This window comes from Ciconia boyciana, chromosome 9 (assembly GCF_034638445.1).
Source record: "Ciconia boyciana chromosome 9, ASM3463844v1, whole genome shotgun sequence".
NCBI classification, from domain to species: domain Eukaryota; kingdom Metazoa; phylum Chordata; class Aves; order Ciconiiformes; family Ciconiidae; genus Ciconia; species Ciconia boyciana.
Window position 1 is genome coordinate 22189489 of NC_132942.1, and position 23182 is coordinate 22212670.

Below are 23182 nucleotides of genomic sequence, written 5' to 3' on the forward strand. Positions count from 1 at the left end.
CACAGAATGACGCTGGTCAAGCAGGGTCCCACCAACACCATGCCATGAAAGGAGAAATGTTGGCACGTCTGTTGCCAGGATCACCAGTATCCACCACTGGATGGAGTGCATCCACTCTGAAAGCAATAATGCTGGCCTACGTTGGATAGGAAAAATAACCTCTGCTGCTGGCTGCACTTTATCAGCGTCGTCACCACCAGCAATTCTCACCCCACCATGGTCAGAGACAGACCGGCCACGTGCTTCCTGGGCGCCAGGCTTTCACCAAATGCATTTCCTCAGCAGTTATATATTTACCAGCTCTCCCTCATGAATAAAGCAGTGGTTTACACTCCATAAGGATACCTGCTGTCGTTAGCAAGAGGCATTATCGTTAGGCCTCAGTTAAAATTGCTTAATGTCATTAGTTTTCAGGATAAAAAGAGCAAACCGAGAGAGAAGGACTGCCAGAGCATCAGCCCTCAGCCTGCCACAGGGGTGCAGCACGGTGATGCCGGCCTGGCCATGCAGTTCCCACACCAGAGACACACCGGGAGAGGTCTCATGTTGGGGCGGGCTGAAAATCAAACGTAGCATCCACGTAGCACCATGCATCCCAGGCGTTCAGGGCATTTCTGCAAGCTGACATATAGCTGCTGACAGCTTGCAAGCTGCAGCTCACTGCAGCTTCGAAACATCACTTCTGTATTAAACTGTTTTCCTCTCCATTTTTTTTTTTGTTGTTACCCATAGAGTCACTAATAACAAAGGCTTTAATCATAATGATGGGGCAGACTGGGGGCTCCTCCCATTATATCTAAGCAACATCTAAGACACGCAGATGTCTTAGCAATTTAATCTCTTTCTCCTTGATGAATGCATACGTTATTTCCTCCAGCACAGAGCACATCCCGCGGGCCACCACGAAATCTGCCTTGTGACACGACTGCTTTGTGTACCACACTTGCAGGATTTTTGGGATGCTCGAGGTAGCATTGATGCCCTCCATGCAAGTCAGCACTCACTGTCCTGGAAGCAGCAGGCAGGGAAACAGGCAGGGAGGGGACTTTTAGCCAAACCCAGCCTGCCGGTTTGCTTCCTGGCCCACAGCACCGGGAGAAAGCATCCTTACTTGGACTGGAGCTGGCCTGGGATTCGAGGTTTGGTAACAAGGACAGGAAGCAAAGGGATCTCCTGGAAAACCCACCAAAAAGCAGCAGTTTAATAAAAAGCAAACCAGTCACCTGCGATGGGGATGCTCGAAGGGCAGCTTGCCCGCCCCCTGCCTGCAGCTCTGCCCGCCGGCAGCTGCCCCTTCCACCCCGGTCGCCATCCCCGCTCCGCTCCCGGGAGGTCCGGCGCTTCCGGTTCGCCGCCGCACCATAGATGTATTAATTAATTTCATTAGCAGCCCCGAATAAATACATATCCCCCCCTCCGTGCTCCCACCCGGGAAGCCCCTCAGCCCGGTACCCCGATGCCGGGATGGCCGCACCGGGATGGCGGGGGCTGGCGAACTCCGCTCCTCCCCGGTTGCCCGTACGGTTTCGTCCCGGGAGCATGCGGCTCCCGGAGCCCCACGCCACGAGGAGCCGGACGGCGCTTCCTGGCCCCGGCCCTGTGTCCACCGGGCTCCCGTCCCCTGGGGGCTGCTAGCAGGGCCGGGGAGCGCCGCCGGGAGCCGCTGATGGACGGGTGGGGGGGTCACAGCACAGCACAGGGTGTGGGGGACGACAGTCCGCCCCCGCCCGGTGGCGGCGGCCGGCGGTGCGCGGCGCGGCCGCCCGGCGGCGCGGCGCTGCTGCCCGGCTCGGCGGGGCGGCCGGCGTCGGGGGCCGCTCTCTGCCGCCTTCCCGCGCCCTCTCCTCGCTCCCGCACATCTCGCGAGAGCGGCCGGCTGGTGGCCGCGGGGGCTGTTGCAGCAGCGGCGGCGGCGGCGGGCGGAGCGGCGGCGGCGGCGGTGGGCGGCGGCCGGGGGCGGCCGAGGAGGAGGAGGAGGCGGCGGCGGCGGAGGAGGAGGCGGCGCGGGCGGCGGCGCGGGGGGGGGCGCCGGGTGAGAAGCGGCGGCGGCGGCCGAGGCCGAGCGGCGGCGGCGGCGGCGGCGGGCGGCGGCATCATGGCGGACAGAGACAGCGGCAGCGAGCAGGGCGGCGGCGGCGGGGGCGCGGCGGGCGCCGGGGGGCCGGGCTCGGGCGGCGGCGGCGGCGGCGGCGGCGGCCCGGGCGGCGGCCTGCAGCACGAGACGCAGGAGCTGGCCTCCAAGCGAGTGGATATCCAGAACAAGCGTTTCTACCTGGACGTCAAGCAGAACGCCAAGGGCCGCTTCCTCAAGATCGCCGAGGTGGGGGCGGGCGGCAACAAGAGCCGCCTGACCCTATCCATGTCGGTGGCCGTCGAGTTCCGCGACTACCTGGGCGACTTCATCGAGCACTACGCCCAGCTGGGGCCCAGCCAGCCTCCCGAGCTGGCGCAGGCGGCCGACGAGCCCCGGCGGGCACTCAAGAGCGAGTTCCTGGTGCGGGAGAACCGCAAGTACTACATGGATCTGAAGGAGAACCAGCGCGGGCGCTTCCTCCGCGTCCGCCAGACCGTCAACCGCGGCCCGGGGCTGGGCTCCACGCAGGGCCAGACCATCGCCCTGCCGGCCCAGGGCCTGATCGAGTTCCGCGACGCCCTGGCCAAGCTCATCGACGACTACGGGGTGGAGGAGGAGCCGGCCGAGCTGCCCGAGGGCACCTCCTTGACTGTGGACAACAAGCGCTTCTTCTTCGACGTGGGCTCCAACAAGTACGGCGTCTTCATGCGGGTGAGCGAGGTGAAGCCCACCTACCGCAACTCCATCACCGTCCCCTACAAGGTCTGGGCCAAGTTCGGCCACACCTTCTGCAAGTACTCGGACGAGATGAAGAAGATCCAGGAGAAGCAGCGGGACAAGCGCGCCGCCGCCGCCGCCGCCGCCCCCCCCGCGGGCGCCGGGGCCGAGCCGCCCCCCCCGGCCGAGGCCGCCGCCGCCGCCGGGCCGCCCGGCGCCCTGCTGCAGGCCGAGGAGCCCGAGGAGGACTGACCGCCCGCCCCCCGGGACGCGGACTGGCCCCGCCGCCGGCGGGAGGGCGGGCGGGCGGCAGGGCGGGGGGGCGGCGGCGAGAAGCCCTCCCCGCTGGCCGGCGCCCCCCTCGGCAGCGCCGCCCGCCCGGCGCCCCCCGCCGCCCGGCAGCAGCGCCTCCATCCACCCATCGCTGGATGTTCCTCCACTTTACCCACCGTATCAAACAGTAAGCAGCTGCTAAAACAAAAACAAAACAAAACACAAAAAAAGTCAAAAAAAAGTAATAACATTATATATGAACTGTGTTTCCTACTTGATTAAAAATATAAAGAACTGAGTGTTTATTTCCCTAATTAACCGAGAACTTTTGTACACGTTTAAGCTATTATTATTAAAAAGTGTTTGCAAAAATGGTCAAGATTATAATATTGCTGAATTATATAAAAAAAAGTCCTTTTCATGTTGAGCTAACATTTGACTTTAGCACAAAAAAAAGAGATATTTTAGAACACGTAAAATAATATTTTTAGTTTTTTCTTCTCATTTTGTTACCAAATTTTGAACCTTACATGGAGGTTACTATAGTATATTTGACACCCTATATACCTGTGATTAGAGATGTGTATATATATATGAGGGCTAGGCATGCTGTGTGTCTGAGCTTTGTCTAAATGTTATGCAGAAGTTTGTAGAGTTAAAAGGTACGTAGGTTTAATTCATGCAAGGTAAACAATAAGTGCTCTCTTTTATACAATATGCATTGCATCTGGACCTTAAACATATAAAAATGGTCAGTGAAACTTCTGTGAACATGAAGAAAAATTATTAAAAAAGGCATTTAAATGAAATTTGCTAACTTGTGATTTTTACGTTTGAACCAAAGTTATTCAAATAGTTAAAAAAGAAAAGAGGAAAAGAAAGAGAGAGAGAAAAAAAGTAAAGAATTTCCTCCCATAATATTTTTTTTCTGCACCTGTTTGGTTTACAACTGAGTAGGCATATTGTCATTATTGTGTATATGAGATGTACTTGTATTGTTAATAATATATTTTTTTTATTCTATGTACTTAAAGTACTTAACCTGATGTGCAGCGGTTTCCAGTAAACCTGTTTTTGGACAGCAGGTAGCGAGTCTTTCCGTGTTGCCACTGGCACTAGCACTATCTCCTAAACTCGTGAGAGGTCCGAACCTATGCTTTGATCCCTGCCAGTGCTGTTAACTTCTGTAGGCCTGTTAGAAATCAGTGCGACGCAATTGCAGAGTAATCCTACTGAGCCATGGGGTTCGGAGTTTTGTTTAAAAGTGAAAGCCAAGCCGGTGTGTGTCTGTAACGGATTTCCATGTAGCTGTGGTGCTAGTTATTACTGGCTACATACCTGGCGAGCCTAGCCATGCCCTTCCCTCCCCATCCCAGCCTCCTTGCCCGTGTGCATGCTCGTGGGCTCTGGTCAAAGCCTAGGGTAGGGAAACTCAGATTTGTCAGAACACTAATCTGTCCAGGTGTGTTCTCCAAATTGAAATTGTTTGTAATAATAATAAGAATAATAATAGACTTTTTGTTGTCTTGGTTTTTTTCTTTTAAAAAAAGTTGGTGTGCTTTTGACTAACTTCTTGCTGCTGTATAGTAAAATATTAATATATTTTTATCATTAAACTGCTGCATGACTATCATCATTATGAGTGAAGAGAAAACGTTATAAAAAAAAGATGCCTTAAACAGTGAAAACAAAACTTATTTTCTTATTTCTTTTCTTTTTTTTTCTTGGCCGGAATTCAGTAGACAGTGTTTCAGAGAAACTAGGATCTTGTTCCACTCAGAAGTTTTTCTGGGATGCAGTCATTTTTCTTAATGGTCTTGGCAAAGTTAGCTGTCTGGTAGACCTAGCTGCTGCGCGCAGAAGGCACCACCTGTACAAGCAGGAGCTGCCTGCGCTTCTTTACTGATGGTCAAGGATGGAGTTTCGGAAGGGTGGGGGGGAAAAAAAGCTTGTTTTAAATAATTTTATTTCCTGCTGTCTTTTTATTCCCATTTGAAATTATATTTCCCTTTTTCTTTTTTTTTTTCCTGAGATGTACTGTAAGTGTTAAAACAAGCTGTTTCCATTGTACCATGCATTATTTCCCTTTAAAGAAGTTTGTTGTTAGTGTTCACAGAAAGTTAAATACGAAATGCCGGTAGTGAGGTGTTTCTGTTTCTTTTAAACAATCACTGGAAATGTTTAAAATTGCTTTAATGTGCACTTTCCTATTTCCCAGTAGTAAAATAAGCTTTCGGAGTGCGTAATGTGACATTTGAAATGGTTCTCAATTGCATGTAAACATTTGTCTGATAACCTGCTTTTGAATCAGAGGGTCTGGATGGGCAGTTCCATCGATTATTGTACTTCAACTGTGATGTGTGCAGGACTGCATTCTCCATGCTGCTAGATGTAGTTAGGAAATTAATTGCTTTGGTTTTGCTACTTGATTGGTTGTCTTGGTCCTGCTGTTCACTGCCCTCCCAAAAGTTGTAGCGCTGCTGACGGACGTGGTCCGGCGCTTGTAGTTCCATGCTGCTGCGTTGTGTTCCCAGCAATAAGTAGCGGGAGGCGATGAGAGCACAGCAGAGTGTCCTTCTGTACCCTCCCGGCTCCTGGGAGCATCGCTAACAAGGCAGGCTGCTCCCTGTGGTCTTCCTCACCCGCGCTACCTAGATCCTGCCCGGGATCTGGCTGACTCGAGAAGCGCACGCAGTTTCAGTCAAACCAGTACAGCGTGTAACAGCCCGCTGGCAGTTTTGTGAACAGTGTCCGAGAACTTGTGGTCAGTTTTTGTCTCGTTTCGGGTTTCTTCTGCGTGTTTTGTTGTTTTTTGGGGTTTTTTTTCTTCTTTTAACGCATGTTATGTATGTTTTAGGACTTGATGAATGATGATAATGGAAGACTAAAATGACTGTAAAGGTTCATGGGATTTTGCTTCTGGTTTTGTTTTTGTTTTGATTTATTTTTTGTCTTTTTTTTTTTTCCCCGGAGGTGCTTGGAACTTTGCGAAGGCTCTAATATCTCAGTATTTAAAACAAAGTACATAAAACCCTGTTTAATGTTAGAAGAAGAAAGGTATATTTGACCATATGTGTTGTTTAAAAAAAAGACAGTATGCTCAAATGTGCCAAGATATCTAATTCCTGAGAAGTATGCCTTATATTTTCCTTGATGATATGCTTTTAAATGTCTTGTAGGATAGGTCCAAGAGCATGATAAAAACTACTCTATAATGAATACATGCAAGAAAACTTGAAATTCATTGCAATACTGACATTATTTTATTTTTAAGTTAAAGGGACACTGTCAAGTAATTTACCATTGAAATACAACTACCCTTTAAGTGGTTTTATGCTAACGGAGAAATGTCCTCCAAATTAAAAGTAATTATTATTATTTTTGTTAAAAAAAAAACCAAACTAAAATTGCTCTATCTCTGAGATGTTAAATAAAAAAGAAGAAGAAGAAACAGAACGAGCCACTGTTGATTCCTGCCTCTTCTCTCTCTGTGGTCCCGCTTGCGATGCTGCTGCGAGAGGCAGCCCTCCAGCTGCCTGGGAGCAGGAGGGGGCTGGCTGGACCCATCCTGGAGTTAGCTCCAGGCCCGTGGTGCCAGGGAGGATCAGGGCTTTGGCCAGGCTGGAGCCGCAGGGCAGCTGTGCCAGAGGTCAGAAACTCAGCTGTGGGGTGCGGACAGGACGCTGAGCTTCCAGCGAGGCATACCCATATGTGGTGGAGAGCTTTTTTGGAAAATTCAATTTAAAAAAAGGAAAAAGAAAAAAAAAATACTTGACAGTGTCACTTTCTCGCGTATCCCTTGCAGGGATTGAAATGTGCTCGGTGTAGCGCTCGCTGAGAAGTGGTTCACAACCTGTAACTTGATTGTTGTAAGGGGCAGCGGGTGCGAGGCAGAGACGATCCCATCGAGCGAGGCAGAAAGCTGCTGGTGATTTTAACCCCTGCTCAGAGCTGACTGATAATTTCTTTTTTTTGGGGGGAGCAATTACTTTGTTGCCTTTAAAAATAGCACTGTAACCACCTTTTTTTATGATTAGCTGTAGTATAACCTTTGTCCCTTCAAACTATGCAAGCTATGAAATGTAAATTAGGGATCAGTTAAAGATAGTTGATTATATTCAATCAGATGGCATTCATGCACTAACTGGAGTATATACAGATAAAGCTATTAGAGTGACTTGTATGCTAACAGCAAGATATACCTACCTATTCTAAAAAAATGACTATTAATATTGTATAACAGGACTGTGGGGGCTGGGAGGGGATGTTATCTCTTACCTTCTTAAAAGGGGATTTAAGATTTTTATAACTGTTTTTTCCATCAAACTTTAATATTTTTGTCAAATTTTTAGGTATTTAATTTGTAAAATAGATTTTACTTTGTACTGGCGTACAGAAAATAGGGGTTGATTTAAACTTTTTTGAAGCCAAGTGATCAAGTACATTTGTAATAAAAAGTCAATGGATCTATATCAGTCGTACTCACTGTTTTCATTTCTTGTACGTTCTAATGCAGTGGCGCTGTATGTCTCCCAAGGAAAAAAATTTGGGGGGGTGGGTGGAAGGAGAAAGCAAAAATGTCAGCATTGACACTGCAAATTGATGCACCTTTCCGTACGCAAGTGGCCCATGGTCAGTGGAGATTTGGTAGATATGCATTTTTACTAAAAACATGGTGCACTTTTTCAATAAGGGTTTATGAAAACCTGACATTTTTGGCATGTCTGCACTTCATGCTTCCACCTTGGCGCCCGTAAACTCTAAAGCTGCCCTTTGGGAAGTGCGTTTCCCTGGCACTTAAGAAAAACAAAACCAAACAAAGCAAAACTCTGATTTCTTCTAAGGTGGTGAACTACAACACTTTACGTTTTTGCACCCGCACGCTTTGTCTCCCTTCCTCAAAGGTCTGCCATTTTCTTCTTTTCTCTAAGTTCAACAGGTTAAACTTTTTTTTTTTTTTTTTAATAAAAGTACGAGTGTTTTGGATTGAAGACTTCATCAGATCCACCGAGTTTGGATCCAATACCTTGCAGAGCACTGACATAATTATTTTTTGTTTGCTTGTTTACTTTAAACCCAGACCTCCCATTTCCCGTTCCAGGGCATATACCAAATCTGATTGACTTGTCTGTGGCAGAAGTTGTGGGAGCTAGAAGTGGAGAATCCTGACATTAATGTACAAGAATGCTAAAACAGGTTTACATTCCAGGGGGCTCTTGTGAAAAACAAAAACTCAAAGTGTAACTAGAACCAACCAATTTCCTGGGTTTTGCTAGTCCAATGGGTAGAAAACAAGTTTCTCTTAGGTGAGTTGGGAAGAAGGCAGCGACAGCAAATTCTTCCACAGCTGTGCAATTTGCTCATTCAAAACCCTGCTGCTTCTAACCAGTTTGGATTGCTTTTTGAGAGGTAGGGCTCTGCCTAAAGCAGAGTTTCTCTGTTAAAATGGAACTCTGGAGAGTTTCTCTGTTAAAATGACACTGTCAAGAATTTTTTATTTTTAATTGCAAATTTAAAATCCTGGTTTGCACCTTTTTTTTTTCTTTCTTTCTTTTTTTTTTTTTTGCTTTGCTTTTTGTCAGGCTTACCCAAACCTTCCTTTTATTTTCTTACTATCCTCCTCTTCTGGCTGCCTGCTCCTTGTTAACTCAGCTTGTGTAATTGAAGGGTCACTGTTCATGTTGGTGTTTGGACTATCTGGAAGAGGAGTCCAGCGTAGTTTTAAGTTCTCGTGGTGGGCTTTGTATTTTTTGCACATGCACTCCTCTCCCTAAAAGTTTTACTCTTCTTGGCTTTCTTCTATAACAAGTGAAGATAGGTGAAAGGATCTGAATTTTTGGTAGCAGAACAGAGAAGCGGGCTGCATGCAAAGTGTTGTCAAAATGTATTGACAAAACCAACAAGGTAAACAAGCAAGTTCCATTTTTATTCTTGATTCCTTCTGCTGTTGCCATCTCCTGTGCCACTTGCAACAATGAAAGATAATTTCAGCCCAGAGCTTTTTTTCAAGCCTGTGGTTCCTTTTACTCTGCTCGCTTGCACATGATTTAGCTCGCTGGCACCGCAAAATGTTGTGCGTGGGTTACGAACATGGCAAGGAGATACGTATATATAGTTTAAAGCTAGTTAAGGTTAATCTAAACAGACTTTCAAAACAATAACCTTTTTTAAAAGCCTGTTTTAACCGGAGCCTAATCTTCGGACCTGAAGTTCATGGCATTTTGTTTTTCTCTTAAGTGGTATCTCTCGTGTTGAAATTACTGAGGGTGATGGCCTGATGGCACAGGAAGGATGCTCCTCTTGTGTGGCAGCTGAAGTTCCTCTGCCACAGTCAGGCTGCCTGCTCTGCTCCCATCAGCGATGCTGCCTCCCTTCTCCAGTACCATTCATGCCAGATGGTCTTGGGTCCACTCTGGGAGTTTCTCTTAGCTGGCCTATCCTTCTTTTTTACTTTTATCTTTTTGAAACATTTCAGTTCCCGATGGGACTGTATTTTAGCAGCACTACAGTCTGGGGGAAAGTCAGCCTACACAGGGGTTCGCAATGCATCCCACTTCTTGCGAAATACAAGTGGGCTATGAGGCTTTACTGGGCTGTGCATTGCTTGTCATTAATGCAGGTCTGAACAGCTGTAGGTAGCAGAGGGAAGTAAACACCAAATCATCCATTTTTAGGGGTTCACAGAGTTACTCCTCCAATGGTATACTGGATATTTTATTGCAATTTGGATGGCGTAAAAGTTGCTGCTGGAGAATTACATACATTGGAAGGGAAAGGATGAGCAGGTTTGCTTTTGGATGTGCCCTCCTGCAGGCAGGTATGGTTCCATTGTCACTAACGAAGACATTTCCTGAGCCAGCAGACTCAGGCTGGTACCAAGCTGGGTGAAAAGAGTTTGTCCTGGGGGAGGAGCTCCCAGCAGTCACAGGAGAGGAGGTGGTGTCCGACTGGAGGGTGGGAAAAGGCTTTCAGAGCAAGGCGGGAGGGCTGGGCTGGCAGAGGTGGATGGCCAAGGCACACCTTGGCCACCGTTCGAGTGCTCCAGCGTCTGAACTGGTGTTCAGGGTGGAGGGTAGGTGATGCCACTTGTGGAGAAGCTCGTAAGACCCAGACGACAGCAGCTCTGGCAGACCCTTTGCTGCGGGCAGCCGAGGGGTGTCAGGCAGCTGATCCCAGGGGAGTACAGCGCGGTGGGGGTCTGGGGCTGAGCTCCCTGGCTCTCCAGCCGCCTCCCCAGCCAATAGCTCTGATGGTCCCGTCTCTGCAATTCAGTGTCTGTACATGGCTGAAGCCAGACGAGCAGTTGTGTTTTTTGAGAGAGTCGGAGCATGTCATGCCTGCCTCTATAAAAGTAGTAAATAGTTGTGTAGCCTGTTTGAGTTAAAATATCACAGAAGAGGGAGAGCTGAATTCATACAGTGAGGAATGAGGCATGTTTTCACAGAAAAATGTCAGCTGGAGATTAAGTGAGAAAGGGTAAAGATAGAGGACTTCTGGCCCCGCTATCTGTCTTTTGAGTGTTGACTGATTAAAAAAAGACAGAGCGAATGGCTGGATATCCGTGAACAATGCTTCACTGTACCTCTGCGGATCGATACTGCTGGCGCTCCTTTGCCTGGAGAGGGGATCTGGTCCTGAGCCTTTTGCTCTGGAAGGCACCATGTCCAGCCAAGATGGAGCCCTGCTCAGGCTGGCTGTAGGTTTTGCCCGCGTGTGGGTATTGTCTCGTTTTGGGTGACCAGGACCCCACACAGGACGTCACTGGGGCCGTGCCAGTGTCTCTGGTAGCTTTGCAGCTCGGGTCAGGCGTGCGCTTCTGCAGCAAAGTGCTCTGCTGTCCCTGTGTAACGTACCTTGGTTTTATAGTGGAGTAGTCTCAGAGCACATGACCTGATTCATTTTGGGTTTAACTAAGCCAAAAGACAAGCTCTACCAACTGGTGGGCATTTAGGTCCGTCAGACCAAGCTAGAGCTCATGGGAGAGTAAAATCCCCAAAACACAGATATTGTGACCGTTGGGTCCTGAGCAGTGACTCCTTTGTTGTCAAACTTGGCTCTGGCTGTGCTGATTGCTCCTGTAGACGTAGCCCTAGGTAAAACAGGAGACCGCCTGTGTACATGGCTGGCAATTTTTGCACCTCGTTGTCTTGAGGCTTAGGTTCATGATAAGTGGCGTACTTCTGCTCCTTTCTGGATCAGCCATCAGCTGGGAGAGTGCTTGCTTTGTATGGGCAGCTTCTGGATCTCCCCAGCAGGTAATTCTGTCTTAACTCAAATAATTCCTTGGCTTTGGTGGTCATCAGTTGGTTTGCTGTCCATCCTGACGTTAGCTTTGCAAAAATACACACTTTAGCCTTTTCTTAGGCTTAGGCCACGTAGGAGGCTGAAGTGAAAAGAGGACTGGCTGCAATGCTGGCAGTGGGAGTTTGTGCTGAGCCTTCCTGGCTGTGGGACAGAAGGGTTTTTTTCTTGAAACACTATCTTGAAATATGCAGGAAGTGAAGAAAAGCTTCATTCTTTCTGTCACAGATCAGAGAGGTGAGAGGTGTGGAGTTACACCTGCAGCATGGAAGGATGTGTCCCTCTTGGCTAGCAAGACCTTGGAGGGAGGCAGCTGTTGTGGGAGCTGATCCGCTGCATGCCTCCAGGAAGCCAAGGTGCATGCCTTGGAGAGATTTGGACAGCTTTTCAGGGAAAAACCTCTACATGTTGAAATGTCATCCCAGTCAGCATGTTGATTTCTATGAAGAGCTGCTCATTAAGGTGGCTTGCAAACGGCATGTGAATCCCTGTGACTATGTTGACCCCAATGGATTTGGATTTCATACTGGACATGGTGCAGAGACCGTGCGGCAGCCCCCATGGGTGACCGTCTTGATGCAAGAGATTGTGTCTCACTGACACACATCAGTGGTTTCAATTGTGAGGTGGCACTGTCATGCTTGTGGGAAGGTCTGGGAGCTGAGCCTGGGCTCTCAGAGACATCTCATCATCCTGCTGTAGGGTGGGCCAGCACAGGCACAGGGGTCTTTGGGGCTGGCATGTGAGGGCATCCGAGCTGTGGGGTCTCCGCTGCGGCACTGACCCCCACTGGCGTGTTTTCAGCTCCTCTGTGTCATCAGCCGTGCTGATGTGGCTGGTGCTGAGATGAAGATGCAGGCTTCACATGGCAGCTGGAGGAGGCTAAGTCTATATAAGAGATATGCCTGAGTAATTTATTGCTGGGAGATGATGGTGGAGAAAATGAGCAGTGGCATTTTTTTCCATTGCTGGTGAAAGTCTTGATGTGCAACTCCAGCTCAAATCACCGGGTGCTCATCATATCTACAGTGCCCTCCAGCTAGTATGTTAGCCCCCATCAAAGACAGGGGTGGGTTTTGTTCTTATAACTCTGGGTAGAAAGGCACACTGTTGTGGGCCAGAGTGCAGGACAGTGTGTGTGCATCTTGGGCAGGACCTGTCTGGATAGGACATCTTGGAGCAGCGCTGTCATTTGAAAGTTAGCTGTGTTGGTTTGAGTGTCTTACTCTCCCCCAGTTTGGGCTTGCTATAGTGTCTCAGTAGGGAATATGTTTTATTTCTCTGTGCTCTGTCCTGATTGCACAATAGTTTGTGAGTGCAATGCAAGCTGTTGGCTTTATTGACTGTAGTCTCCTGAGGTTTGGAACTTGCTTTTCCTGGGCTTGCCTTTTGCTCAGGCATTTAGTATGGGCAGAGGAGCTCAAACCAGCAGCTCCTTGGGAGTGTGCATCAACACATCAGCGTCAGCTGGTCCAGACTCCTCAAGACTCACCTGGGGGTCAAGAGGTGGGCGCTGGGTTTTCAAGGGCCAGCTCTTCTCTTCTGCGTCAGTCCAGCAGAAGCAGATCCAGCTGTCTCACTTCTAGGCAAACTGTGAAGTCTTGCTGATCAGTCAATACTTCAAGAAATGCTGGGGCTAGGAAGCATGGATGAAGTGATTTGTGAAATCTGGTATTTAAACCTCCCACTCAAGTGATGCTGAGGAGAGCTGGCAATGTAGCATTGGCTTATCAGGAGCTGTGTGGGCACGTCAACTTAAGAAAAATATTGTGTGAGCAGCACCAGAGGTGAAGAAAAGAAACCAGTGTCTTGTCAGGTACAGAGTTATAAATGGGGTCAAAATTTATTTTTATTTAAAAGATTATTTTATTTAAATAATAAAGGACGGTAGGATCACCGTTGCCAGGGGCTGCTGAAGGGCAACCAGGCAGGTCTCTGAGCAAAATAGGGACTAGAGGCTTTGAATTATTTTCTAGCATTAATAATTATGAACTAAGCACTGCGAATTCATTTAATTGTCATCTCTGCTTTCATGCATGCAAACAGTTTGGTTTGTGGATAGGTCTTTTGACAGCGCTGTGTTCAGAAGCTCATTCAATCTTAAAAGAAAAAAAGTTGGCTTCTGAGCTGCAACTGTCAATAAAAGTACTGGTAAATGAGTCTTTTGCAGGCTTCTGCAAGGCCACATGTAACTTGTCCAATGAAAGTCTCTAGTTGGTGGTTTAAAGTAATTTAAAAAAGAATCCATTAACAGTCAGTCTATTTTTAGTTTAAAGATGGACTTTATATGGTCATAAAGTAAAAATCCTAGCTTAATTATGGGAATTGAAGAACATTGGCTTAATTGCACTAGGAACTGCACACACGAGTGCAGAGAGGACACACTTTACAATTTATTATCTTCTGATAAAATACTATACAGTGCAACAAGTGGAGGCACTCCAAGCTCCAGAAGGTGTCTGGAAGTCAAAGTTGCTGAGCTAGTGGAGAAGAGGTGGCATTAAATCATCTGCAGATAGTGGCGGTCCGTCCTCACCTCAGCACTGGCTGCCTTGCCTTTTGTTTGTGGAAACTTGACTTATAACTGGACAGGATTAAAGGGGTGATTTATAATTTAATGCTAATGCCTTGGTTGAGGAGTTGTTCTCTGTTCTGGAGATGGATCCAGAAGCTGGGGAAGTAGCTCTGGGAGGTTTGGATGGCAGAGGATTTGGTCGTGGGAAATAGAGGTTCCGCTCCCGATGATTGAGGAGATCCATCTGACAAGTTGCCTGTTGAGTGGACAAGTAGATCCTGGAAGATATCAGAGTGCTTGGAGCAAGCCTGGGGCTGTCATCCTTGAAGCTGAGATACTTGGGAAGCTAAATTTGGGTGCCTGGGAAGAAGACAGAATTGAGGACATGGCGGTACCTCTTCCTAAAGTCTTAATGTGTGCCCGAGAAAATGATAGAAAGGGTATGATAAGTAGGTGAAGTTAAGAGTCATGACTTTGCAGTGAGGGCTGGTTTCCACTTCAGCCAAAGTGTCCCTAGACTGGTGGCACAGAAACTAGGCAGCAGTTTGGGAGGACAGACTGAACACAGTGCTGATGGAAGGCTGAGGCTGTCAGGGCTTGGGCAAAGGTGGGAGTGCTGGGAACAAAAACGTATGTCCGTTTCTCCTGGAGGGCAAGGGGTGACTTTTCGGCACAGGGTACAAGGAGGTTGAGAGCAGAGTTATGTACGCAGGAGGAGCAACCACCTGTAGGGCTGCAGATTGGGATAAGAAATGGGCATGTGGTCCAAACAAGAAAAATGTCTGTATACCAGTGTGGAAACATAAACCAAAAATAGTTGTTGTAGACTGCTTGGTGGTGTAAAAAGACCTTGGCATAGCTGGTCTGATTGAAACATGGTGGGAGGATGATGAAAATCAGTAAAGTACTGCATTACCTGCCATCAAAAATAGGCATACTAGGTCATAAAGGTGTGAAGGAACACTAGATCTAAAAAGTTGCCATAAAATCTGAGAGGAAATTGGAGTAGTGACAACCACAGAGCCAAATTTATGTTGGATATAAATCCCATATTTTAATAACATGGAGGTATTAGGAAATGTTGTATTCCATACAAGAAGAAGGTTATGGATTTCATGGGGCTTGGGAGAAAACCAGGCTCATGCATCTTCATAAACCTGTAAGAAAAAGTAAATTCAGTTATGTCCATGTTGTCTGGCCAGATTGTTTGGGAAGGAGCTGACTAACACTTTGGTGAACAAACATCTTGATTTACTTAAAGGATCATTTCTTGTAACAGCCTTGAGTTAGCCTTGATTTAGGACTAAAACGTAAGAACTGGTTCAAGATATAATTACCGTTGAGTCATTAAACAGCAGTGACCACAGTACAATTAGAGGTTCAGCATCCTCAGGGGTGGAAGACGCTGGACTAAAAATGAGTCTTGTGTTATAAAATATTGCAGGGGAGAAGATCAGAAAAATAAAGTCCTTAGCCTTGTCAAGGCAGCCCCATAGGTGCCTGGAAAGGTTACACATATCCAAGTTAGGCAGAGCTCTGTCATGAAGGAGCTTCAGAGCTGAAGTGGAAATTAGTTATGAAGTAAAATAGTTATAAAGGAAGGGACTTGCGGAGTCCAGCAAGACTCCATCAAAAGACAGAAGTCCAACTCTTGCAAAGTAGACTGAAAGAGCCATGCTGCATGGCAGGTAACCCATTGATCTGGAAATTAAGCAGTTTAGAGGGGCTTTGAAGAGCCAGAGGCCTTAGGGAGCAAATGCTATGTTAAGTATATCAGAGAGAAGGCTGGGGAGAAAATCTGAGCACGCAGGACTGAAGGCACAGTTAGTTTTCTGCACTACTTCATACTCCTGAAGTGACTTTTCCACATTATTCTGGAGCACAGGGCGTGTTTGAGAGCCTACCTATCCGTCACCTAGTCCTTTTGGATGGTAAAGATAAGGAGCCTCCCTTGTAAACTCAAGTGTTTGAGGCAGAGATGCTGGAGCAAAGTAGTAAATTCAAGAGGAAGAGCAGCAGGTGTACCTAGGAGTTTTAAAAGAGCTTGAGTCTGAAATGCTAAAGTTACTAGCAAAAATAGGGCTGTTAAAAAATAGCTTAGTATTCTCCATGACTAGATAATATCCTAATGTTGGTTACTATTTTTTTAATTAAAGTATTAAACGGGGTACTGGGAATTGCAGATCAGCGACCCTGAACTCTGGTTTGAGAAGGAGAAACTGAAATGCTGTAGCTCTTCAGTATGTGATAGGTAACATACTTTCTGCAAAGAAAGGGGGTTGGACAAGGTGGTCTTTGAAGGTCCCTTCCAACCCAAACCATTCTGTGATTCTATGATCAATCTTGTTTTCTGGGTAATCTACCAGAATCTTTGAACATGTTGACAAACAGCAGGAGGTGGAGAATCAACTGATCTTTATTTGAATGTTTTAAAAGGTTTAAAAAATTACTGTCAATAAAGTCCTCCCAAGAAGGTATTAAAACATTATGCTTGTAATGAGAAGAGAAATATCATGGAGTCCTTCTTTGGTTGCAGCTGATGTTAATCACTTGGGCAGCACAAGGTAGACAAAAGTCTAGTTGGAGATGGTGATCAAAGGCTTCCAGGTCTGCATCTTGAGTAGATCTTCAGCCTTTGAGCAAATGAGTTTCCTCTGGAAAACACCGATTCATTAAAACCAAAGTTGCCAGGTGGAGAAGGGTTGATTTTCATTGAACTTTTCTGGTAAGCACGTCTAGGTCCAGGCTGCAAAGTCTGGTTGACCAAAGAGGAGAAAGAACCCCAGAATACTGGGTAGCATGGCATCTAGATTTCTCTTGTGATGTGACACCCCTAGTTCAAATTCCTACCCTGAGCTTGACTTGCAGACTTGCTTGACTGCCAGATCCCAGAGCATGCCTCAGCAACTAATGCTGTGGATACGTCCTGTTTTCTTTTGTTTTTACCAAGAAAAACCTAAAAGGTTTTTGTTTTGACAATGGGCAGAAAGGGAAGGAGCAGGGAGAGAGGTCTGGTCAACATTTTCCAGGTCTCGTCTAACTCCGTTCTTGAGGGAGGGTTGTCCGCGTGTGTGTGCGCATGTGCAGACCTGTGTTACCTCTCTTCCCAAGAGACCTAGGAGGACCTAGGAGGACTAAGCCTAGCTTAGTTTTAGGCTTCTTAAAAGTCTAGAAGCCATGGCAAATACCCTTGCTTCTCCCACCTTCCCTGTCTTCAGTAGATCATGGTACCAAAGAGTACATGCTTTGGTAAATCATCGGATTTTGCAATAGGAGGAGGTTAACTGCAGGCACCTCAAGGCTTTCGGTTAGAGTTACTGTTTAAATATAAGGATTGGCAATTGAAAGAGCAGAGTGGTTGGTTTATACTAGAGAAGTGACTTCAGCCTGGCCATGACTGGAAAATTCAGAAGAGCGTGATAAGGTCTGGTACTGTGAGCATGCAGTGGTGGGGGCTGACCCTGGGAAATGCAAGGCAATAGGCAGGGGGAAAAAAAGCAATTTTTAATGCTCCAACAATATTGCTAGGCTTTAAGTGATTTGCTCATTCAGGAAGAAGAATATCTGAAGCTGGGTAGCAAAAGCAAATGAAGCAAAGGTGTATAGACTGCCATAGAAAATAACTGCGTATTACAGATTTAGGTGCTAAGGCCTGAGAGGCTGCTGTGCGTGAACTCTCCTGTAACACAGTTCATTAGACCCCCATGGTGTCCCTGTGCTGTTTTCTCTTGGTAATCTGTGGTTGTCACTGGCACAACCTTTGTCCCATCCCCCTAGAAATACTAATTTCATTAGATTGCTCACTTCTAGTTAAATTATACCAGCTGACTTTGAAGTATTTAATAGAAAAATGTCGTGGTATGCTTGCATGATAGTTATTTGATGTAAGAAAAAAAATCTCTTGTGCTCTCTCTTTAGGAATTTGGGCTTTGAGTTTCATTGGGGAGTGTTGTACGTACCCAACTGCACGGGATCAGGCCCATCTCTTTTTAAAAATGTATTTCACATCTGAGATTAGAAACGTTCTAGAAAACAAGTTGTCTTCTAGACAGAAGATAAAGTTGTCTGTTATAGGCTCAGATGGTAATAGCGACTTGTGCTAAAGGCTGTCCGTCCACATAGAAAACTGCACGGCTGCTTCTGTTTTAACTGCTGTCAAAGGTCTGGCATTTTGGTAATAGCATTTTTTTCTAAATGTACTGAGTATACTTGCCTTTAAATCCTGTTAGGTGCAGATAATTATCGTTAGTATTCTGTAAATTAGCTCTATACTAGCATTCACATTGGACTAGGCTTAATATTGTGTCAAAGATGACTTGAAAAAGGAAAATTAATTTATACCCTTTTAATGCGGTTCTACCCCGTATAGGGGGTTGTTTGTAGAAGTACCAGGAGTGCTACAACTGTCTTCCCCCTTTTACTTGCTGTGATTCTCTGCAGGAGAACATACAGGTTTAAATCTATTTTTCCATCCTTTGGAGACACTGAGATATTATCACAGTGAGGTCCACGGAAATGCCTAGATAAACCAGGCCGTAATGCAGAGATAATGCATCTTTTCAATTTTTTTTTCCTTCTGCTGTCAATCAGGCCTCTGAGCTTTTTTTTTTAAATGTAAAAAAGTTAAATTGTTTGAGTAAAAATCACTTCCCTCATCTGTCCGGTGCGACATTCTCTAATACCATAGGTCTGTTTAGGCTGGATTATTTGTGGTCTTCCGGAAAAGGTAGACAGGACTGGAATTACTAATGCCAAAAATTGCCCATGGCAAGGGAGGGAAATCCTTGTTTTCAAGACAAAACCCATTGAGACCCTTTTCAGACACCCCGCAGCATACCATAAGGGTATAAATACCTACTTTTTCTTTTCCAGGTGATCTTTAAGGTGAGGTAGCAGTGGGCAGGGTCAGTCTGTCCGGGCAGATGGGATAGAGGTCCTGCCGTGCAGATTTGCCCTGTTTTGGCATCAAACCCAATGGTTTTTAGGCTGGGCTTTTGTCCTCCAAGCGTAGCTCAGCCCCGGCACAGCCAGCCCCAGGGCTTGCCAGTGCCGTTTGGCATCTGTGCTGTTTCACGTTCCTTGCATCTTCACGGGTACAAGACCCCTGGGATCTCTGTGGGTGATGCTGCCCGCGCATCACCCAGCTGCTTGGTCTGCATTTAGGGAGCTACATGTGGTTGGCTTTCACTGTGTCCTCAATTTTGATCCCCAGGGCAGAAAAATTAGGACTCTCTCAGTTAAAGAGAAAACAAAAAGTGAAGCAAAATCTCTGGACAGTGGTGTTTCCCTGTGGTAGTAACAGCCGTTCACCGCCCGCTTCTGTTCAGCCATGACCCCTGGTTCAGTTCTGCTGGGTTTTTAACCATCTTGACCTCATGTTTGCAAATATTATTGGTAATATAATGCTCTATGTACAAATGTCTGTGTGGCTCATGTGTATGTTCCTGTGGTTCAAGTCAGCCACAGACTTCTGGAATTTCATTGTACTTTGGTTAAATGTTGGACTTTTAACTCTTCTACTGTATGGCTTCTTGATTTCTCTTGTCCAATGTGGACCAACTCTATTTTTGGAAATAAATAAGCATGTAAATAAAATTAATGGGTTGATGCCACTTACAAGAAAATGCTTTATTTAAAATATACACTCAGTCTTGTATATTTTATGGTATCTCAGGGAGCGGATGAGGCTCAGGCACCAGCAGCCTTGGTGATGAGATACCATATTATGTACGAATTCATTTCCAAGAGGTTTCGGAAGAAGACTTTTCATCTCCTGAGACAAACCCCTGTAGGACCAGCCTTGTGGAGGAGGGGGGGGAATCCAGAAGGAAGCGCGTAGTTTAAGGGGAGTAAAGGAAAGAAACATGACTTTCCTCTTAACACAAGGCTTCTGGTTTGAGGTGTCCGGGTGCCAAAGATGCTGCTGAGTGTAGGGATGCCGCGGGGCAGTTCTCGGCTCCTGCCCAGGAGCACATGGAGATCAGGAGCACAATGACGTCTTTTTTTTTTTTTTTTTTTTTTAACATCTCCATATAAACCAATATTTACCAGTAATCCTGTGTTTCTGTTTTTGTTTTTTGGCAGACTTTTACCAGTAAATATCGGTTTATTCCTGAAACCAGAAGCCCTAAACATACCTTTGTTTATAAGGTCAGTTGTCATTTTGTCTCTCCTGTTTCCCGCTCCCCCCTCAGTACAACCCGGCAGGTGACTGAAAGGTACCGAGTTTTCTTTCTAGTTTTCCTGCTCTGCAACTCTGGGAACTGGAACCTGCAGGACCTAGAGCCTTCTGTTGGTAATGTAGACCCGAGTTTACAACGTATTCTTTTACCATTTTAAAGCCTGCTTTTAAGAACAGAGGTGTTCCTGGCTGCCCACTACAGGAACTGGTAGAAACCCCTGCAAATGCATAAATTGTTTCACCTCTCCAAAGCCTGGGGGTAGGTCTCTCACAAGCATCTTCAGGCTTGGGCCTGAGAAAATAATTTATCCAAAAATATACACTAAAAAATGCCATTTCTGTTTTAGAGTGAGCAGGACTGGGGGAGGGAAGGGTGGGAAAGGAATTTGAAAAATTCCCCCCCCCCCCTTTTTTTCTAATTTATTGCTAGAAAGCAAGTGTGACATGGGGAGAAGGGAGAGAATTTGAATGTTGCCCTTCCTAAACTCATTGTAAACTCTTCCTCCAAGGCTGGGAAAAAGGGCAAGTAAAAGATCTGATCCTTAAAAGGACATTGCTAGGTGTCTGGGACCCGAAAAGCAGCTGGCGCTTTTTAATGACGGAAATCACTTTAGGTCATTTTTTCAGAGTTTTGGTTTATACCAAGACAAATGGACTTGGGTGTGTTGAAGCCTCCTTTTTTTTCTGCAAGTGTTTGCAACCCAAACCCAACAGCATTGTGCTCAAGAAACAGAGAAGCTGGCAAGGAATAGAAAATGAGTTGACTCCACGGTCCCAGCCAATTTTTTTTTCCCAAGCAAACAAAATGCAAAAAAAAAACCAAACCAGCCCTGACCCCAAAAAACCCACAACCTCCCAAAAAAGCAAGCCAAAGAGAATCTCAAATGCCTAGTCTGGTTTTATTGTACATGGTTGGCGAGAGCATCTTTGGCATAACTGCAACCTAACTATGTCCCTTTAAGGAGCACCAGTGGCTAATTTCCTCCTAATGAACCCCAAAGCTGAGGTTTTTGCAGTTTTTGAGTCCAGATCAAAGCTTCTGCAGCCTTAGTTGGAGTCCAGAATGAGGGGAGCCCTTCCAGCTGTGCACTTTGAGCTGAAAACTACCTTTCCTCCCCTTTTGCAGCCTGGGTGGTTCTGATTGCTGGCAGTTCTGTAATACAACTTTAATCTGAGCAATTGAGGCTGGTCCTACATTCTCTTCAGACGTCTTGCGGAGGACTCCTGTTACCAGTTTGGTACTCAAAAGCTACACCCCACCATCAGAAGTCACTTTTTTTTTTCCCCAATCAGTGATAGATTACCCTCTCTAGCTCTAATGGAAAAATAATAATTGCAGTGCAACTTTCTAATAAATTGTTCATCTATTCATAATTCCATTGCAATGCCAAATTGGAGAAGAGATCTGTTAAAGGTATATATTAGTCTAGATTTTTTCTTATTGTAAATACTGTAATTTTATAATACTGTCAATATTTTATTAACTTAGAAATATTTAACAGAGTTTAATCTATGGTAGTTGATTTATTTATAGGCTTATGTTGCAGCCAATATTGCATTACATTCTAATGTAAGATTAACTTTCAGCATGTAAACATTGATTTAATATATCATTGGAAAGATTAAGAGAGAAAACTCTCGCTCCTAATCTGTAATATTTATCCCCCAATTCCCAGTTTGGAATTATTTAATTAAATCTTAGGAGGTTTCAAGAGCTCATGAATCTAGCAACTGCAGTTGGATTTGAAAACTTGAATTTTGAAATGTACCTGGCTCTTTCACCCTGTGAACAAGTTTGCTTCAATATCTAATCTATATAGTATGGAAGTCTTTATTTTGAGCAAAGGGACACTGTCAGATCGATTTTAGATTCTTGTTGGGGGGTGGAGGGGGGAGCAAATCTCACCCCCAGTGCATGTGTGTTAATTCCTTTTTAATTGCAAGGGGAAAAAATCCTTTTCTTGTTGGTTTGGGTATTTGGCTGGAAGCATTCCCGCAGCAGTTTGCATCCCTGCAGCTGGGGCGTGGGGTGGAAATCCGGTTCCGGTGAGAGGCAAGATGCCTGGCGGTGCTGCTGCGGTCCTGCCATCCCTGGCACCGACTACAGTCAGAGCTAAGTGAGATGGGTAAAAGTGCAAAGGTCTAAAACTTGCCAATTTTTGACCAAAGTTTTTGCCTTTTTTTTTTTAAATCTCTCTCTCTCTCTTTTAGCCTGATGGTGTCCCTTTAACAGCATAAAGATGTTCACGTTCTCTGAAAAACCATTAGAAGTGATTTTCTTTTTAAGGCAGGGGAGAATTGGTCTGTAATATTTTGCAACATAACCTGCATAAAAGTACCAAAATATATCAAGGGTTTTCACGGGAGTTGGTATTTTTTGCGTGTAAAAGTTAATCTTTATTAGAGATGTGCCAATCTATACTGCTTTATTGTAGTGTTGTTACACTTAGGCATTTCAGTTAACTTACGACTATATACTGTAACAGTATACTTTGTACAGATTTATTTAAAATTTATTTGAAAACTGAAATAAAGTAGGCAGAAAATAAAGATATTTATTTTTCATTTGACTATGTAAGAAGGTATCATTCTTTTGGTTTTAGTGCACTGGTGTACCAAGCCTCAGAACCACTGCTTTCTCCAGCTCATAGGATGCTTTTCCAAGACTGTGGATACATGTATGTTTACTGCTGTGTTGATAAGTAAATGCCAACGATGGAGTTCGTTGCTTTTATACGTCCCAAAGAGAAGTTCTTCACCATTCATTTTCTGTTTTCTGACCGAAAAGGCGTGTGTTTGTGAACAGTGTTCACGCAAGTTCTGCCATCCCCCTCTCACATCAGCTTATACCAATGCCAGGATGGGAGGATTTGCCTGCGTACCTTCCCCAAAACACCCCGGTCCTCAGTGGCATCGTCAGGGAGCAGTTCAAATGTGTGTCCTTTGGGCTTTGTGTAAAGCAAACGCAGAACAAGAAAAATCGAGATGTTAAATCCATTAGAAAACAAATTCCTTATTGTACAGTAGTATGGAGATCTCTAGTCAACCTGCCATTAATAATAGATTCTTATTTTTTGAATGATCTATTTAAAAGAACAGCAAGCATTGTATTTGCTAGTAA

At 45.7% G+C, this 23182-nt stretch overlaps 1 protein-coding gene across 5 annotated transcripts; it reads left to right on the top strand.

Annotated features, from left to right (window-relative positions):
• Positions 1-1420: 1420 nt before the first annotated feature.
• On the top strand, positions 1421-23182 carry PURA (purine rich element binding protein A). Of its 5 annotated transcripts, XM_072872193.1 has the most exons (5): positions 1421-3251; positions 19965-20030; positions 20119-20175; positions 21188-21475; positions 22665-23182. In XM_072872193.1, exon 1 carries the CDS (start codon positions 1457-1459, stop codon positions 3041-3043), a length of 1587 nt encoding a protein of 528 aa, XP_072728294.1. In that variant the 5' UTR covers positions 1421-1456; the 3' UTR covers positions 3044-3251; positions 19965-20030; positions 20119-20175; positions 21188-21475; positions 22665-23182. The 5 variants fall into 5 exon arrangements, with proteins under 5 accessions (XP_072728294.1, XP_072728295.1, XP_072728293.1 ...); XM_072872194.1 differs by lacking the exon at positions 21188-21475; XM_072872192.1 differs by lacking the exon at positions 22665-23182 and having other exon boundaries at positions 21188-22632.

Coding starts and splice junctions, on each gene's coding strand:
- PURA (XM_072872193.1), top strand. CDS start 1,457: ATGCCGGGATGGCCGCACCGGGATGGCGGGGGCTGGCGAACTCCGCTC.